The 19,339-nt window shown below is 37.1% G+C and overlaps 3 protein-coding genes across 4 annotated transcripts; 2 read left to right on the top strand and 1 right to left on the bottom strand.

Annotated features, from left to right (window-relative positions):
- Positions 1-7: 7 nt before the first annotated feature.
- Positions 8-4,845, top strand: LOC146455979 (G patch domain-containing protein 3-like). The gene is made up of 3 exons (XM_085093546.1): positions 8-483; positions 1,985-2,737; positions 3,761-4,845. Exons 1-3 carry the CDS (start codon positions 18-20, stop codon positions 4,183-4,185), a joined length of 1,644 nt encoding a protein of 547 aa, XP_084949672.1. The 5' UTR covers positions 8-17; the 3' UTR covers positions 4,186-4,845.
- Positions 4,846-4,996: 151 nt separating this feature from the next.
- On the bottom strand, positions 4,997-14,538 carry LOC146455980 (uncharacterized). Of its 2 annotated transcripts, none has more exons than XM_085093548.1 (5): positions 13,302-14,538; positions 8,414-8,734; positions 7,329-7,808; positions 5,616-6,727; positions 4,997-5,382 (listed from the first exon to the last, which is right to left on the bottom strand). In XM_085093548.1, the coding sequence occupies exons 1-4, from the start codon at positions 13,305-13,307 to the stop codon at positions 6,455-6,457; spliced, it is 1,080 nt and encodes a 359-aa protein (XP_084949674.1). In that variant the 5' UTR covers positions 13,308-14,538; the 3' UTR covers positions 4,997-5,382; positions 5,616-6,454. The 2 variants fall into 2 exon arrangements, with proteins under 2 accessions (XP_084949674.1, XP_084949673.1); XM_085093547.1 differs by lacking the exon at positions 13,302-14,538 and adding an exon at positions 10,622-10,918.
- Positions 10,996-16,233, top strand: LOC146455981 (mitochondrial fission process protein 1-like). Its single transcript, XM_085093551.1, has 3 exons — positions 10,996-11,150; positions 15,005-15,374; positions 15,922-16,233. The coding sequence occupies exons 1-3, from the start codon at positions 11,069-11,071 to the stop codon at positions 16,004-16,006; spliced, it is 537 nt and encodes a 178-aa protein (XP_084949677.1). The 5' UTR covers positions 10,996-11,068; the 3' UTR covers positions 16,007-16,233.
- Positions 16,234-19,339: the final 3,106 nt, after the last annotated feature.

Below are 19,339 nucleotides of genomic sequence, written 5' to 3' on the forward strand. Positions count from 1 at the left end.
TCCAAGCCTTTCCCGTGATGCCATTCTGGCCTCCCAAACAAAATGGCGGCATTCTGGGAGTTTGTGACGAATCTTACATCAGCTTAAATTTTAACGTTTTCTTTGACGGGAATTCTTCAGCCATGACCCAGAGATCAGAGCAAGACGAAGCAGTGTCATGTTATGGAATTGTTGGTAACATTCCCAAAGAGTTTCATTCGGCAGATTTGCGCGCGATGTTCTCAAACTTCATCAATGACGAAGCTGGTGGGTTCAAATGTTTTCATTTTCGTCATCGACCTGAATTTCGGCGAGACAAAACTTCTGATGGGGATAATAAAGAGGTTCAGGTATCGGCAACAACATGCTGCGTTGTACTTCTCCTAAAAGAGAAACTACAAGAGTTGATCAAGTGCTATCATGGCAAAAACTGGGTTGATCGAAAGGGAAAATACTTCCCTTCTAAAGCAGTTATATCAAAGATCAGAATAAAAGCAGGAAAAGGTTTGTATATATTTTACTTGTAGGCTTGCATCGTTGTGTTGCTCATGTAAACCGGATGCAAGCATAAGCACCTATATGCTCAAGCACAATATCAGTAAACATCGTCCATCATGTACAGGTGATCATAGTATAAAGGCAAAAAACACCTGAGTGTGGCACCCGTTACTTGTGTTTATCACACTGTAAACTTGATTATGCTAATGTTGTGTACATGTAAACCAGCCCTGAGGATGTTGGTGAAAAAATCTTCTATAACACTGATTTTTTTTCAATCTTTTGTCACAGGTAATCAGTACCAGTCAAATTAACACTTCAACACATCCCCCCCCCCCCCGGGCATTTGAATTTCTGCCATGACTTATCGTGCCTCCTGCACGCACCAAGACACATCACATGACATCAAGGCTAGGGTTCAAATTCCCTCTCCCTTATGCATGGGGATCAAATTCCCTACCTAAACTAATTCCCTAAACTTTAAATGGGATGACACCAGAATATTTAAGATCAAACTTTGTTTTTCACGATAATTTGAATTCTTATCATGTAAGGAATACTGAAAACACGCTAACTCTTCCACAACCGCATACAGTGGAGCTCAGTTGTGGAACAGTTTGCCAATAGAATTACGGCAAGCAACTTCCTTGAATGATTTTAAGACTAAATTGAGATGCCACAGTTATAAGAAAGATTTTTAAACATGGCCTCCAAGAAAAGCAGCATTTATTGTTTAGCTTTGGTTTATTATTTTTAACTTTTATAATCACTAGTTAGGTAGATAGATAGTTAGTTGATAATGTTAATCTAAGTAGCTGATGGAAAAACCGTGTATTGATAAAGTTATCCTATCCTATCCTATCCTATCCTATCCTACCCCTGGGAGGGCAAAGGGGTCAAATGCCCGGGGGGGGGGATGTTGAAGCTTCGATTTGACCGGTACATAATGAGTTGGAGATGTTAAAAAATATGTAGAAACAATAATTGGGAATCACCAAATTTGTTACAGAGATGAAGCATGTAATGAAATTATCCTGGTTTTGAAAAATCAGCACTCAAAATTTGACATGACCTCAATAACCATTAGTTAAAAAATGAACATAAATCAGTTGAGACAAACTTTCAAAGTCACATTTTGTTTAAATAGAGCTATACTTACTTACCTTGTACCCTTTTGCATTTTGACAATAAATTATTGCGTAAATCAGATGCTTTTCTAGAGAGTTTCTGTCTTTGCAAATAATTTTTCATAACCAACAGAATCAAATAGGAACAATGCAATTGAGAAAACAGTAATAAGAAGTTAAAATTAAACCTGAAAATTAAGGGAAGAAATGTTTGATCAATTATGAGGAGGGTATATACAAACACAATATAGCCACAATGTGAATGGAATTCAATAATTTTGCATGGGTAGAAAAATTCAGTCTTAGCGAAATTCATTCCTCCATAGTGAAGGTAAGGATATAATTCCAACTCTCATTTAACTTTTCTGGTTTACCTTTAGATACTTGTGAATACCATCCATATAGAACAAGGCAGGAAAAAAGGGACCAATGTTTTACAAGGACAAACTTAGAGTTCTCACAGCATGACCTCAAGGACCTTCTAGAGCTGCATCCACCTCCTCTGATGCCAAATGGAAATGTCGGAACACCTTTGTCAAAATTCAAGGAGCTAATAAGAGCTTGTAAGCTACCTCCTTATGTCATCAAGAAACTGGATTTGAACTTTTCTTCGTGTAAGTCCAAAAAGAAATACAGCAATGTTCCACTTGATTACAAGTCTTTGGAAAGGAGACGTTCTGGATTTGCTGCAGCTTTAGGAAATGATAAAAAAGAGAGAATTCCTGATACAGTGAAGGACACAACACAAGATGAATTGCAGGAAAACAAGGCTTCTTCATGCACATCTGCCCAAGGTGGCAAAGACAGTGATTCTGAAAATGAAGAGATTTATGATAGTCATGAGAATGATGCCAATGGTGAGGATCAAGATGATGACAACATTGGCAGCAATGTCGGTGATGAAGTTGCAGAGGAGTGGGACAGACATGAGTCATTACACAATGATGTCACAAGTCAAGAGCGGACTAAGGAGAGACTGTTTGAAGAAGGCATTGAACTGAAGTGGGAGAAAGGAGGGAGTGGTCTTGTGTTTTACACCGACGCAGCATTCTGGAAACAACAAGAAGAGGCAGATTTTGATGAGGAAACTGTTGATGATTGGGATGTAGATATGGAAATCTACGAAAATCCAGGTAAGTACAGTGTACATACATCTATGTTGTGGTTTAAATTTGTTTAAATTTAAACGTCATACTTACCTTGTATGATTTTTTTCTGAACCTGTTGTAAATTGAATAACCAACTTGCACAGACCTGTAACAGTTTTAGATTCAGAACAAAACTGTGGTAAAATTTAGATTTGTATTGCCTATCTATGTACTGTGACTGCCCTGGCTGGCAACTACAGTGAAGTTGACCAGCTACTCAGAGTTTGAAAATGCCAAATACAGCAGAGATAGTAGGCTTCTTTTAACAACTTTGCTTGTGAAGCAAGCTCCTTCAAAGCCTAATGACAGCCCTGTACCTGCAGCCAAGTTTTGAATTCCCTGAAGAGGTGTTCAGCCAGTGCCCGATACCCTCCTCAGATGATGGGTAGCATCCTTGATAAGCAGTAGGTCTTGGGAAATTATTCATTATTTTGAGTCCTTTTACTCAGAAGGGTGAACAACATTGACGGCAGGGTGGGGAGGGGGGCAGATTTGTACATTATGTTTTTGCACTTGTTTTTGGTCACAAAGTCATATTTTATGTCTGTCAATAATATGAATTAAATATTCAAAATTCAACTGATGATTGTTTATTTCAAAATGTCCCAGGAAGCAGAGGTTCTCCAATCCATTCGGTGGATTCTAAAGTTCACATGTGTGATTGTGACTGGTAGATTTTGGTCTATTTTGTCCATTTTTAAGGGTCTGTTGACCATATTGTAAAATGCAATCTATATTTGGGTTTTGTTGTTTAGAGTTTGTGTTATTGAAAAGTGCACACTGAAAAACCATTTCCATGACATACTCATAGTTATTTGAATCTTGAAATTTCTTAGAGTGCACAAAGTAATGTTATGTTCAGCCTCTACTCAATACCAAGATAAGATACTCAAATTTCCCTTGGAAAAAGAAAACCTGAAAAGCAAAAGGGTTTTGCCCTGGGCATAAGCCACTGTGTATTGTTAACTTATAAAACAAGTCATTATGTTGTTTCTCTTTGACAAACAGATGGAGGGGACAAAGATTCTCGAGATCTTCTTCAAATGAGGTTAGAAGAGCAGTGGAGAAAAGGCAATGACATTGCACTGAGTAAAGTCGGAGGATTTGAGAAACATACCAGAGGATTTGGCAGCCAGCTAATGAGGAAACAGGGTTGGACAGAAGGAGGAAGCCTTGGTTCATCGCAGGTGGGAATAAAAGAGCCTGTTGTGGCAGAAGGGCAAATGCCAAAGTGTAAGAGAGGCCTAGGGTATTATGGTGAAAAGTTACAGCGTCATGTGAAACGACCAAGGGCTGAAAGAAATGTAATTATATCAACTGTTTATGATGAACCAGACAGCCAAGAAGTTAATTTGTTTGAATCATGGAGACCTGATAAACTGAAGTATGTTAGCAATGTTGAGTTTGTGCGTGGAGAAACCACCCCCAAGTAGAGTGTAAAATGGTTCCTTAAGTGTGGAGGGATAGGAGGTAAACTGTGACTTGGAGAAGACTTGATTTGCTCTGTTGGTCTATTGCTGTGAATAAGAACTGCTTACATCTTGGATGGAATACACTGATAGATGAATTTAATGACAAGGCAAGAGTCAGAGTCACATGGTTACAGGGAGAGCTGCACAAAAAGTGGTGATTTGACACAACGACAAATCATAGACCACCTTGTTAATTTATGAGTTGATGTTTTTATGATAATGTTTTAGAAATGTACTCAGCCTTTGCGCAAACTTATATGTTTTGCCCATAGTTATTGAGATGTTCTTTCTAACATGAATGTAAATGTTGTCTTTTAATTGATCCGCAACTAGGTGGCCTTCCACTCCAAGAAGTGCATCCAAGTTGTGTTTGATAAATATTATTTTTTTAAATAACATGAAAAACCTTACCAGAGCATCCTTAATTGCCATATTGCAATGGCAATAGAAATTATACAAAAGTGTCTGAGATTTTAATATTCTTTTGTCTACATTCAAATTAGTCCTATTAGCCTCGTTCAAGGTAAAATATTCCTTTGAGTTTTGAACTCAAAGTTAGGGAGGCTAATTTAATGCAAATAAAAGAATATCAAAATGTCAGCCATTTTGCATGGGTCTATGTGGTGCTTAATTCCGCCATAACTTTTCAATAGAAAGGGTTTGTGAAATTTAAATCAAGTAGTCATTATTATTTAAAACCCCAGAGTTGTTAATATAAATACCTCAGATGTAACCATATATGCAGCATAATTTGGACAGCATTACACCACAGTTTCAGTCTTCACCCCATGTCACTGGGCACACATATTTTATTGAACATTCCACACTCTGGCTGTCATAGTGGTAGGACCACTCTTTAAATCAAACAAGTTATTTAGAGCTAATCAAACATCCAAATCTTCTGCAGTACTGCTTGGTATTGACTACATTTATACACAAGTTTAAAATATTATTTACATTATGCATGTACACACAGTAACAAAGTACAGAAACCTTCCTTGTTCTGTCGACCATCATGGACAATCATCATGTAATATCCCCCCTGTCTCTGTAAAACTATACACTTTGTTTGTTGAAACCTTATTCACATTTTTACACGTAACTTGTCTAAATATTGTTCCCATCCATGTACATGCACATTGTGAGCTTTAAAGGGCCCTAGTCAGCCACACCTTTGTTTTAATTTGTTTATATGCAAGAGTTTGGCGATTATATTTTATTCGGAGCATGTCGAAATGAACGAAATCACTGTGAAACTAGTAAAGATAATGAAACATACTTTCAGGAACACAACTTACAGTAAAGCAATAAGAATTCGCTTCACCATGCAATATCAATAATTTCAATGGCATCGAAAATGGCGGAGGCTGACTAGGGTCCTTTAATATAACAGAAATACATCACTCAGCTGTTGTGGAAAATTATTCCTATCATTTATGTGAAATTTATACGATGAGTGATAGTCTATCAAATAAAATGACAAAAACAAAAATGTTTACAAATAAAAAATAACAATAGTGTTAAGGGAATATGTTTCAAAGATAAGGGAAAAATCAATGATAATTGTATTTATTTATTTAATATACAATTTTACAATCTTTTTCTGACTTTTGCCTGTACATTATTATTTTCTAGGTAGAACTGGGTCAGTTAATTGACCCATGTCAAACACTTAATCCTAAAATCATTTTGATTTCAGTTGTTATTCAGAATAATTATTTTAAGCATTTACATTACTTAACAATAAAATGTGTAATTGTTGTAAATTAGTGAGGATGCAGTTTGTACACAAGCAGTTTGGAGCTTAGACTTAACTCCCTACAACCCTGCCCCTCCTTAAGAAAATTCAAGTTCTGGAGGCCAAATGAATATTTGAACTTTTTGCTTCAACAACTTCCTTACACTGTTAGCCAGCGAATGCAGATGTATTTCTGGCTTGGGTTTCTCTTTGCCAAGATAAGCATGCAACAGCTGGAAATATGACTGCATTTGCAGGCTATTACACTGTAAATTTGTTTGTTCCCCTTGTTCAATAATGAAAAATGCTAGATGGTGTTTTCTGGTCATGCGTAAGTTCAACAATGTTGAATGAGCCAACCAAAGACAGGCCTGCAACACTGTCAATACCACCAAGGACAATAGAAATGTTGAACAACGGAAATCAGATTTAATTGAAAACAGTTCAACATTACTGGAAACTACATGTATTGTTAAATGTTACTTTGTTTATTTATTGTTTGGGACTCCACACAGTGCAGGAAAAACCTTCAGCTTGCTTTAAATCTCTGGTGTACCTCTGACTTAATCGATCAAAGCTGTCTGCAATTTCATTTGCTAGCTGTGCTACCTGCTGTTGATGTCTAATTTGTTTATCATCTTCACAAGTTGCAGGACTGTTTCTTTCTGTGCCATTCCATATCATGAATGTCTCCAGGTCCGAAGCCAGTTTGAGCAGTGCTTCACGGTTCGCTATAACTCTCTTTACTTTGTCCTGTTGTCTTTGCTGTTAGGTAAAGTAGACTTTGGTTAATGGAAAACAAAATGAACGAATGGATTGTTTGAGGAGGCAACACTGTATCATCATACATGTATGTCTTGGCCCAAGAGAAATTAATTCTGTACCCATACTGGGTTGTAACTTTTTAAAGTAATCATCATCTCAATACATAGAAAAGCAATACTTTGATCTATTGAGTGATTTTGTTTTCTTTATAGTAACTGCACATGTATGAGTTTCTAACAACATCATTTTATGGAATAAGTGCTACAGATAGTGTATGTATTGCTCAATTCATAAAGTATTTTTAATTTCAGATCTGTAGTAGACCCAGGGCAGGAGGGGATCTGAATGTGAAAATTACTGGTAGGTGGGTTTTGTTATTATCTGTATCAATCACCGAAGGCTTTCTTTCACAAACTTTACAGGTTGCTCTGTTTCAATGATGAACACATGGCACAATAGGGAATGGCTTTAACTGAATAATTTTCACAGCAGTGAACATTTCACTTGGCTAAATTCCATTGCTTCTCAGCCAATCAAATATGATGGTGAAATTTATTGGCTTGTAGCTATATGAAATCCTTTCAATAATATTGTAACTTACATTTCGTCTTTCTTCAGCCTTTCGTTGTTTCTCTTCTAGTTCTTGAGCTGTCAACCTGCTTTTCTGTGTCTTATTTAGCACTTGCAATGCTTTGGGAACTGGAGATAGCAGTTGTTTGTCATCATCAAAGCCAACAGTGAATGCAACACTCCTGTTGTTGTCGTTAATGGAAGATTCTACTGGGCTGGATTTTTCCTCCTGATTTTTGAAGCAACTTGGGGTTTTCTGTGGCAAGTTGTTGTTTTTGGCATCCAACGTAAAATCTTTTGTCATCTGGGATGTCAGTGTTTTAAAATCCTTAGCAACATGCCTAGCTGTAGCTAGTAGTTCTGAAGATGTCATTTGTGGTGTGTTGTGACGGGTGTCTCTCCCAGCTCCTGCAATAGATCTCTGCTGGAGTAGGATTTCCACATTGTGTGCAAGCTTTCTTGCAGCTTCTTGTCGTTCATGGATTCTTTTCAGTCTCTGCTCCACTTGTTGCTGTGTGGACAAGAAATTCTGTTAGCTCAAAATTAATTGTCTGATGATTGTGTCACATAGGTCTGGATCGCAATGTTTTGACTGCTATACTACTGGCCCCAGTTGTTCAAAGAGCAGATAACTTTTTCCAGCGGATAAAATGTATTGGTTGGAGTACATTTCATCCGCTGGACAGCAATTTAGCTACTGGATAGAGTTATCCACTCTTTGAACAACCAGGGCCTGGTCTTCACTAGGCAATGGTGTCAACTGTCTGTGAAATGTAACCAAACAAAAAGTCATGTGACTTTGTTACTGTAAGCATTTGGTGAAATTCTATCCAAAAGATGAACACTTCAGACAGTAATGGCTGTCACCAGTAAATAGTTAATGCCTTGTAAGGAAAGCTTTTGCTTTTGTCTTGCGAATATAATTTCTTGAGATGTGTAACAAGAGGACATGCATATGGTGCTTTGTTAATTAAATCATGTTTATATTTTTTGAATGAAGACGATCAATTCACGCCACCTATTGTACATTGAATTAAGCCAAAATTATGGCCAAATATGACCCCTCTGCAAAAAAAAGTTAATTAAGGTAATTAACAGAAGTAAGTTTAATCTCACGTTCTTTCGTCTTTCAGCCATATTTTGTTTCTCTGTGAGCCTCTCCATGCTGATGTTTTCTCTTCCAGGCTTTGTCTGGTTACAGAACCGTTTTGGAGGTGGTCTGCAAGCTACTTTTCCCGCGGGGATGTGAAAGGCCACAGCATTGGCCTTCCTTGCTGTCATTGCTTGTTTGTACCCATGACAATCATTCCTGGTTGAATCATTTGCTGGTGTACTAATCTCATTGGTGTCTGAACCTTTCCGTTTTGCTTTATCCAGCTTGAATTTGATTTTCTCATTTGCTTGAAGAGGTTTGTCTTTTCCTCTTTCAATTCCATTCTAAAAAGAAATTATACAATACATTGTCTTGAAAAATCAGATTTATCTGACCCTCAGTTTGAAGAAGGACTTTGATCTATTTATAGCCTTCTCCACACCCCCATTCCTGTACTTGCAGCTATTAGGAAGGTATTAATAGTAGTAAAGTTAAAAATTTCAATTGCTGAGTTTATTTTACAGTCTGCCCCCTCTTCACCCCCCACCCCCTTCCCCCTCAAAAAAAAAAAGTTTGAACTGCCAAGCTTCAGACTAAAAGTCAGCTGTGCTAAATTTAAACTGCTCAACAACCAGGCCTTCAAAAGTGAGTTTAGGCTTGCGACTGCCACCATAAAGTATGAATCAACATGTTAATAATTTATTGCTGCATTTACTCCACTCGAACTTGAAGTGTGTCCATCCCCATAAAATGTTTCATTTCCCATTGTCAGACAGCACCATTCTCTTTTTCAAAATTATAATAAAAAGTAAGATCTCTGATTCATTGCTTGCTTCCTTTCCTAAATTTAAAATGGCTTTCAGGCTGATGCTGATGCACCTACATGTACATGTATCAATGTTGAGCTACTGTTGGGAGGAAGGATAGAGGACACCGGTATCTTAGCGGGAAATTGGACAGCAATATTTTCTTGTCCGCCCATAGTGGGCACTTTTGATCATTTTAGTGGACTGTCTACACTGTAACAAATTTTTAAAGATGTTTTGTGATCATGCGCATTTGACCATTCACAAATGCCCTGCAATAGGGGCACTTGAACAAAAAATCTCAGCTACTTTCAAAAAGTTATTTAATTTGCAGTCTTAATTGCCGATTTTCCCCTTCATAGGTACATAACATCAAAGCAGCCACTTATAATGAAGTCTTTGAGCACCTGTTTAAAGTAACAGACTGACTTGTTAAAAAATAACAACTGGTAACATTAGGAAGATAAAATCTTGGTGTTTCTGCTTTCAAAAGCACTAAAGCGGTAGAGGTTGGAAACTAGGACATGGTATGTTGGGACCAACATTTTTGGGGGGAGGGGGTGGGTGGGTGAAACCTTTGTTTTTAATCAAGCATTTGGAGCAAAAAAAAAAAAAAAAAGGAAAGATTTCTGCACAGTTAATTAATTATGGATGTACCCCTGTCATACTTACTCTTGTACCATGAATAAAGTTTGAGTCGGAAAATACATGTATAATTAATGTCTGGGTCTGTGCAGAAATCTTGCCAAAAAAATGTTCTGGATGCAACAATGTTGTAACACAGTCAACTGGTGCAACAATTGTTTTATAGCAACCATGTACCAATAAATGATAGGAATGTTGCCCAACAATGTTGTGACAACCTTTCATTTTCTAAAAATAGATTCAATTTGTGTTGGTTGCAGTACAGTTTTCCATACTAGACAATCCTGCTCGTTTTTTAAACATTACATCAAAATTCAATCAGGAGGATTGAAAAAAAATACGTTTTGGATCTCAATGACATCACTACATGACCTAAATTCTCCAGTTCCATAAGCTCACATGTACGACTTTCTATCACCGGTCAGCCGGGGACACTGGGTTTTTCGGGTTTGGTCACTTTCAAGGTTTTGCGCTCGAATTATACTCTCTCTTTTCCTTTCTTGACATTCTGTTTTCATTTTTTTATGAATAAACAAAGCGTTGTTTCGCTTTTGTGAAGTATACTGCTCATCCCTCAAAACCTTGGAAAATGGAACACTACAAGTCTCAATTACAGTATTTCGCTGTTGTATCAAGGGTTGGTTTTGATGGACATAATTTTTTGGCCGGTTTTCCGGTTTCCCTCCAATATTAATGCCCACAATATTTTGTTCGTACCGGATCGAGAAAAACTACGTTCGATGAAAAACCATTGCAAAAGCGAACCCAGTTTCTACCTACCTTTCCTTCCAATTCACTTTCGGATCGTTCTGGCAAAGTTTCATTTCCCGTTACGCTTATGCAAGAGGATGGGACCGGATCGGAACGAACGTTTGAAGATTCCATCTCCGCCGGTTGAAAGGCTTACAAAGCAAAAGGCACTTAAACGAATAGTTGTAGGCACTGTGTAAAGTGCAAGACTTTCCTTTGGCTAAAAATTTCGCTCTAAACTCTTAAAAAAATGTGCTGAATTCTGAAAAATGCTGCCGCGATGCTGTCAAAACAAAAGTTTTTGCACAGAAGTTGTTTTGGAGATCTGTGGCTAAAAATATATCGCTCTCTGATTGGCTGGTTGGAACGCGAATGGTAACCTCGTTCCCAGTATCCACGGGCTGGTTGACAACATGAGGTCGAGGCTTCTAATCAGGGAAGTGAACAATGGCTAGAAATCAAGATGGCGGATGAACAATGGTAGAGCAAAAAGGGATTACCGAGATCAAGGCATCAGTAGATGTCGATATTTACAGAGATACGCCGCTGAGGTATCTAGGTGAGGAGTGCTTTCATTTCAACGGCACTGTAGTGGTTTGATACATTCAACTGGTAGACTTTTCTGAGCAGAGGATCACATAGTATTTTATCGATCATATCAAGTCCGTCAGTGATAACTGCTGATATATAAGTAATTAACTAAAACCACGACGGACGATCAAAAAGTGAAAATAGCCAATTTTTGCTTTCTTCGCCCATTTTAGAGTCAGTTATTTAATTTAACATTTTCACTGAAAAAAGTCTGGAAATCTATGTACTTACGCGAATTTTACAGGGAAATGTATTTTTTAATAAAAATTAATATTACGCTTAATAATAAATCGCATGAAACACTTACATCGGAGAGGTGTTTTGCCTATTTGCATTAATACAGTGATTGAATAGAGTCATGTTTCCTATTATGATCACAAAGAGAATTTCAGCATCATGAATTCTGTGGTTTCGTCTGAATATTAATTTTGACCTCTTGTTGTTTCTGTTTAGCAATGGCTGTGGTTCTTATGGTCTGAGCTATGTTAGTTAGGTTTGTTTTTTCTTGTTTCAGTGCATCCGGTGATAATACAGTCTCTATTGTTGAGATCTTTGTAAGGATAGGATCTGAATCGTTGTTTGGACCGTGCCAAGAACTTTATCTTTCAGTTTTCGTATTGCTAAATTATCTGGTGATTTGTTGCTGTTGCAAAGCGTTATTGTGTTTCTTTTCATTGCTCTTTGTGTTTTCATCCTTTCTTTAATGCTATAGCTATAGCTACATCCTCCCCACCCCCCCACCCCCTCTGTGGTCAATCAAGCATCATTAACTCCTCTTTTGTATTAGGCAAACTGAATGCCCATGCCTCACATGCACTAAGCCTTTCAATTGGCTGCAGAAGCACAGAAAATAATGGTGTCAGTTAGGATAACTTCAATCTCTTTTTTCTTTTCTTTTTTCTTTTTTTTTTTTTTTTGTTTTTGTTTTTTTCTTTTTCGAATTCTGTGATTGAGACTAATTTTGAAGACGAATGGTGATTTCATTAAGTTTTAAACCAGCAGCTCTGCTTGTTGATAAATGATTTGCAATCTATATACATGTAGGGTAATACTGGCACGGATACTCATTTTGTATACTCCCAAAACTAATCTTGCACAACTCTTTCCTGTTTTGTTGTAGCAAATGTCATCTTTTTTTTTTCTCTTTGGTGATGAAGAATCCATATGATCTCAGGTCACAAATCCTATTTTTGGATAAATATTCTCCTAAAAAAAGCGTACCTAGGATTTGTGACAAAGAAGCTTAAGAACGATGTGAGAAATTATGCTTGTAAGGATAAGAATAATTTCCTTGTTTCTTTATCTTTGATGTGCTTCTATTTCATGTCAATAACATTGCATCTCTTGTTAAAAATATGAAATGATTTGTGAAAACTCATTTCTGGGTGACATTTGACAGTACTTTAAAAGGCCATTCTAGGTCTCCTATTGAAATTTAAATTATTCTTGTGAAATAATATTGTTTCCCCTACTTTTTAAACATTGTACTGGCAAAAATAGTTTTAAAAGGTATCTTGGGAAATGTGTATAGAGTAAGAAGACTTGAAAGAGCCATTGAACTTGATAGAGAAACAAACTCTTAACATTTTTTAAGAATGGCACCTGCTGCTGGAGATTTTGAATAAGATAACTGTGACCTTTCTGAGTTGTCTTTACTTGTCATGAGTGAGATCTGCATCTGCTAAAAGAACACATTTTTGCCTTATCTTGATGTTTTCCTTTGAAGAAATGTATAGTCAGTGTGTTTGAAGGCTCAGTCATCATTTGACCAGTAGTTCTGTTAAAACCCATGGATTATTTTCACCTCTTCTAGTGGAATCAAACACAGTTTTATTTACCCTTTTGAAGAGCTTGTCAAGTGGCAGCAGTGACAATTTTTTGTTTGTTCCCCTACTCCACAGAGCTGCATTTTCAGTGTTTAGCTGCAGTAGAGCATTGCACTGTGTAGTTTGTGCGTCAACTGTGTTAGTTATCAAGCAGTCATGGGTGACATCTCAATGTACATAGGAGCAGTGAAGGATGTGAGCTTCGATGTAAATAAAAATGCACGCAAGCTAACCAACTGCTCAAACTAGGTGTGTATTTTCTCTTCAACAGCATAAACAATAAATTTACTTACCTTCATATTAACAGTTTCAAGCCATTTTGGTATCAGCTTTCAAATTCACCCAATTTCAACTGAAATTGTTCGTGTGAGGTTAACAGAACTTTGGCAGCTCCCCTTGGTGAGAAGTTTGTTGTCATTCCTGTGTTACCAAGTAAGAATGGTTTACATTGCTGTTCGCTGGTTTTCTGTGTCTGCAACCACTGATCACAGCAAAAACAGGATTTTTTTTTCAAAACAGTTTACTCATCCCTGGAAAGGGGGAGGCACCTGAAACACAAGAACAGTGTGTAAATTTTATTCTTCACCCATGTAACAGGTGTTTAGTCAGTTTGCACTGCTATTCTATTTCAACTCATTGAGGTAATAGGTTTCAAGTGTTGGATCATGTTTCTAAGAAAGGGGGTTAATGGGGTCAGTTGTATATGAATATTTAATAGTTTTTACACATTAAAAATACATCTGTACATAATTTGTTAGGAGAGTCTTAGCTAGTTTTTTCCTTTTCAATGGCTTCTGTAATTAAAAGTAATGGTAGCATTTTTTGTTATTAAGGTGCTTGCAGGCTTGTTGTTCATCATGCATCTTTAAATCATTTGTGTTATGGTCTTTTATTAGCCCTTTGTTGTTTTGTTTGTGTGTTTAGTGCTCTACCTGTTAAACCAGTGAACCAAAGAACTGTTGCCCTTTTTGGGTGGCAAACTTACAGAGGCGTGAAATGACACAACCTTTCTGTGTTGTATGTTCAGTCAATTCAAACAAGAGGCTGATTCTCACCTTCCATTCTTACAGTTTGTTGGCATGGCATAGTTCAAAAAGCACTTAATTAAATGTGGTTAGTTTGCAACATGGCTTCAAGTGGTAACTGTTTTAGGAAGAGGAACGTTTTTTGTTTTATTGTTTTTGGGTTTGTTTTTTTTTTTCGCCAAAAGAGATTAGTGAAAAGTTGTTCACAGGTGGTGTAAAGAAATTTAATATCCTCGACCACAAAATGGAGGGAAGAATTCAAAATGGTCTTGATTTTATTGAAAACATGTCAGAGATTTATTTTAATGATCGAAGAAATAATAAGTGTTAGAAAGTGTGTTTAAAACAAATTATTTTAGAGGAAAAATCAGTATGTTTTGAAGATTATTATATTATGAGAGAAACAGTAAGTAAAAGGCACTATTTGCTGTAAATAAGCAGTCATCTTATATAACCGTGGTCACTGTTTGCTTAGTCCCAATGAGTGTATTTTGATTGCATTGACTTGGTTTAAATCCATGGTCACTCTGTAAAAAGGAAATATGAAAATACACCATAAAAAATGACCAGTCTGGTATTCTAAAAAATTACATATTAAATTTATTTTTGAAAAAAGACTTTTTAGGGGCAATTTGTCATGTGTGGGTCTTCCCCTATCAAATTAAATTTGTCTTTTATTGATGTCTCTATTGAACCTCTGCAGAATTGTCAATTTATATAATTTGTAATCAGTAAGCCATTTATTGCATTCCCTTCTTGACTTAAATCACTAGCTATGTACAACACAATACTTTATTTATCTTTCCCAAGGGCTATGTGCCATTTGTGCCCTATGGGCTTGTGCCACTTGCACGTAATTAATAATATTTAAGTACAAGCACAAGGTTTACACTGGACTGTACCTGCAATATTTCAGAATTCCCATCTTTTTTCCAACAACTAACAATTCATGTGTTTTGTATTTCTACTAGGTTATGCCAATGAATTTGGTGAGGCATTCCGCACACATATCCCTCGGGTACTGTACCTTGGGAGTTATGCAGTTGCATCAACATACTGTTTAGCAGATTCCATTGATAAGGGCAGACATTGTTACCAACAAAGCAACCACTTGAACAGTTATCTTCAGAAAAGAAAAGCTGTTGAAACTGCAGTAGAGGCAGCCATTTGGCAGGGCCTAGCATCGGTGATAATCCCAGGCTTTACAATCAACAGGATTTGTGCTGTGTCTAGGTTCACACTGAAGAGATTTGCTAGGACCATGCCTCCTGGTGCACAGATGTGGGTCACTACGTTGGTTGGACTGAGCGCAATTCCTGTTATTATCAAACCTATTGACAGGTAAATGGGATTATTTACTCTCTTAATCTCACAATGTTCCTCAAACTTCACTTAGATCAGACAGTGTTTACTGCTTGCAACAAAAATTAATTATGTCTATGGACAAATATGCCGAATATAGAGGTTATTCTTTATGCATCAACCAATAATAATTATTATTATTTGATGCATTTTTCTTCCTTTTCATTGGCCAAGAGAAAACCACATGACCTGCCAATAACTGCCTATGGATAATGGTCTGGTCATGCGCAATGCTGTCCAACTGTGTTTTGCTGTAAATAATATTTTGCTCATGCGTCATTGAAACCAGGCTCTTGTGTGGAAATGGCAGATCACTTCCCTGAGCTTAGAACTTACAAACTCAGTGATAAAATGATAAAGCAATTTTTATTATTGAACTCGGTTATTGCAAAATATTGTGATTTGCTCGCCACTGACAAATCACGATATTTTGCTCAACCTCATCCAATAATTGTTAATTATTGCAAAAAAAAAATATATTGCTTGTCTTTGCCAGTCCTGTTTAACCAGTACATTTACTTTTCAGATTGGTTGATAATGTGATGGATGGTTTGATTCATGTTTCAAGAAAATTTGGAATTTCCAATCAACTGGATCACAGCCACAAATAGACAATGGTCACATGACATGTTTAAAACAGCACAGATTCATTTGCATATCATGCCCTTCATCATAACTGAACCTTTGCCACACTTCCCATTTTATCCCTTACTCTTTCTCTGTAGACTCTGTTTGTGAACATACATATTTACAGCACTACACAAACCTTGATTGTAAAATATTTTATTTTTCCTGTACAGAAAATTTGTAATTTATTAAAGTCCACATGAAATTTTAATGTGTGCAACGTATTATATTTCCTAGAATAAGCACCACCAACCTCTTTCCCAGGGCCCTCTCTCTTGAAGGAAGAACGAGAGAGGGCCCTGGGAAAGAGGTTGATGCACCACCTTAACACCTTTCTAAAGGTCAGTAAAATGTCCGTTGGGGTGGGGAGGGATTTACTGCCCACGTATCTGTTAATTTAAGGATGGTGTCTCCTAATAAAGTTTTTTTTTTTTGGCACGGTTTATGACTATGGAAGAAGCAGATCAAGCTCTATTGCAATCAAAAAAAAAAAAACCTTGGGGGACCAAGCACTTTTTCAGAGATAATTATGAAACAATAATTTAAAAAAAAAAGCTTAATTGACCCTCTCCTTGTCGGCTTTTCAGTGACAATATGGTTACCTTAATATTATTACAGTTTATAAAATTATAATTTAAAAATAAATAAAATACATGAATTTCAAGGATAATGAGATAAAATAAATCGCTGTTAAGAAGTCCTTGATTAATCTTGATCTAAGATGACGTTTGGAAGAAAAAAGTTTCCAAAGCTTGTTCCAGACAGTGTTTGGACAATCTCAAGATGCGTAGAACGGAACATTATACCCCTTATACATTGTGTGTCAGTTTAATGCTATTCGCATGACTTCAAACTAGTGTATTGCAGTGGTGTAGCAGTTAGTCCATTCAACGTTTGGCCAGAAGAAGTTCGGTGTTTTCAGGTTAGCATGGACTCTGCAGTGTGGTTAAGTGGAAGTAATGCGCGAATTTGATGTCATTTCAAACCCAAAAATGTTTGTCTGCTTTAACAGAAACAAAAAGTAATTATCTAGTCAGTTGTTATAAATTATCACCCCAGTGTAATAACACTATCGATTAGTGCCTCTGGCCTGGGACAGAGTAGGTTGAAATGGATTGAAGCTTGAAAAATGTTAGGCTAACGTTTTTCAAGTTCTCGCATTTTTGTTCCAAAATGCGTTAGAACAGACCAAGAATTGAGTTGATTTCTTTCCTCTCGTTGTTCAAGAATTACTTTGTAGCTAAGCGAACGTCTTATCTCACCGTTTTTTCGCAAAAGAGACAAGACACTTCCCTTTTAACACAAGTAACTTTACTCGACATTGTCTGTCTCTACCCTGGGTCTAGTAACCTTCTCTGATAGACTAGCATTCTCTTTCAAGGAAAGCCAAGTAAAATGAAAACTGATTCAGATGTATCAGACGGAATGGAAAAATAATTCTCTCCAAACCTGAGCTACTCATCAATTTAAGGGGGGATTACACCTAAACGCCATTTTTCCGCCACTTGACATGGCTTTAATGGAAATATCTCGCTCACGTTTCAAGCGATCCAAAAACCCTATCATCTATCATCATCCCGTGAATCTGTATTGTGGGGCATTTTGTGAATTTTTGGGTGATTTTTGGGTTTATTTGGGAGGAGTAGTTTCTCTAGAAGGATTGGTAAAATTAAGAGAAATTAGAAATATTGAACATTTATTAGAATTTGTAGTTAATAATTAATAGACGGACACCAAGTTAGTCCACTAGCAACCTGGGGTGCCGGCTCTTGCGTGGGTATCAACTGTCTGTTGGTGGTCCAAAAATCTTTTTTTTTTTCTTCTATCTATTCTTAAAACCTCTTCAAATTTCATTCAAATTTAGGTGTAATGTCTACTGAGCACTTGAGTTTTGCGGGTTATGCGAGATTCCAAATATTATCACGGAATAGTCCACCCTGGCTGATTTTAATATTGGGTTAGTTCGAACCCCTCGAAGTCAGCAAATTGTGTTTATGTGCGTCTGTGCGTAACAAGCGTTGTTGTAGGGTTTTTGTGCGTTTTCGCTGTATGATCGTGAGGAAATTCGGACAAGAACGAAAAAACGATCCAGCGCGGTCAATAAGAGAAAAACGTACAAAACCCCAATACTCTCTACACAGGCTACCCAACTTCCCCTGTGGCCTGTGGCTGTCTCAACTCTTGCGAGAAATATGTGCCTTGTCAAGGGTGTCCAATATTAATCCTAATGTATACAGTCGAAGCTCTCCTTGCGACCACTCTCGTAAGCGACCAGCTCTAGTTACAACCAGCATTGTAAAACCCCGTTTGAATTGTCACTTAAAAGGCTGTAATCAAAAGCTCTCGCAAGCGACCGCTCCCATAGGTCCCCATAAGCGACTGCGACCACTTTTGGGAATTACCAACCGGTCTTTTCCTTTGTTTTTAAGCTCTCGTGGGCGACCACTCAAAGATTCTGATACTTATTACGGCAACTCTTTAATAAAAGTATACACTTCGTGATCACATCCCGGATCACATTTACAGTAATATGGCACTGCCTAATAATGTTCGTAGATAAAGATCTTGAATCTAAAATTCAAGACCAGGGTAAAACCCATATCTTCATAACCTTCAATATAAGTTCTCATTGCATGCATATGGCCCAAGGTGATCATGGAGAAGAATGGCGCCAGTGTGTCGTCCTCCAAACACGCCTGCAAGGATGGGAAAAAGTCAGTATCACCACCAGGAGATGCAGGTTGGGCAACTATATCACTGCTAAATCAACAGAGTTGGTAAGGTAATATTTGGTTACCGTATTCGAGTGCTGACGTTTCGAGTGTTAACCCTTCTTCTGAGTAGTCAGCGTTCGAATATATCTCTTTACGGTAGCCAAATTACTTTATCAATTCTGTTGGTTTAGCATGCAACTGCACTGCTTATCAGTGAACACCACTCTTGCATTTAATATTAGGATATTACTGGTAACTGTTAGGATTAATTGTGATTTTCTCTCACTTTTGCCCGTAAGGCATCATGCAGGAAGCGCTTCCTTGTAAAGTATTCATTCCAAGTTAATTCTCGCTTTCATTTTGTTTTGTCGGCAATTTGGACACAACATCTCGCAACTGATTTTTTTATCGACATGATCTTTTTTTCTTTTTAAATGTTCTTTCTTCATTGATTATTGTCCGAAAAATAAACAGTTGGCCGAGAAGCGAAGCTCACAAGACAACTGTGAAATTTTGAGCGAGCGGATTATCATCCGATATACCAGCAATCCGGAATGAGGTTTATTTATTTTCTGTTATTTTATAACCCTCTGATTAATTTCT

Source organism: Pavona decussata, unplaced genomic scaffold (genome assembly GCF_977016875.1).
Source record: "Pavona decussata unplaced genomic scaffold, jaPavDecu1.1 SCAFFOLD_262, whole genome shotgun sequence".
Lineage (NCBI taxonomy): Eukaryota > Metazoa > Cnidaria > Anthozoa > Scleractinia > Agariciidae > Pavona > Pavona decussata.

Bases quoted from the DNA above. Each gene is read 5' to 3' on its own strand.
- LOC146455979 (XM_085093546.1), top strand. From the start codon at position 18: ATGCCATTCTGGCCTCCCAAACAAAATGGCGGCATTCTGGGAGTTTGT. The intron at 484-1,984 runs GTTTGTATATAT...GTTTACCTTTAG, and splicing joins CAGAATAAAAGCAGGAAAAG to ATACTTGTGAATACCATCCA. The intron at 2,738-3,760 runs GTAAGTACAGTG...TTTGACAAACAG, and splicing joins GGAAATCTACGAAAATCCAG to ATGGAGGGGACAAAGATTCT.
- LOC146455980 (XM_085093547.1), bottom strand. From the start codon at position 10,726: ATGGAATCTTCAAACGTTCGTTCCGATCCGGTCCCATCCTCTTGCATA. The intron at 8,735-10,621 runs GTAGGTAGAAAC...ATTTCTTTTTAG, and splicing joins AAAGTGAATTGGAAGGAAAG to AATGGAATTGAAAGAGGAAA. The intron at 7,809-8,413 runs GTGAGATTAAAC...TTGTCCACACAG, and splicing joins TGGCTGAAAGACGAAAGAAC to CAACAAGTGGAGCAGAGACT.
- LOC146455981 (XM_085093551.1), top strand. From the start codon at position 11,069: ATGGTAGAGCAAAAAGGGATTACCGAGATCAAGGCATCAGTAGATGTC. The intron at 11,151-15,004 runs GTGAGGAGTGCT...TATTTCTACTAG, and splicing joins TACGCCGCTGAGGTATCTAG to GTTATGCCAATGAATTTGGT. The intron at 15,375-15,921 runs GTAAATGGGATT...TTTACTTTTCAG, and splicing joins ATTATCAAACCTATTGACAG to ATTGGTTGATAATGTGATGG.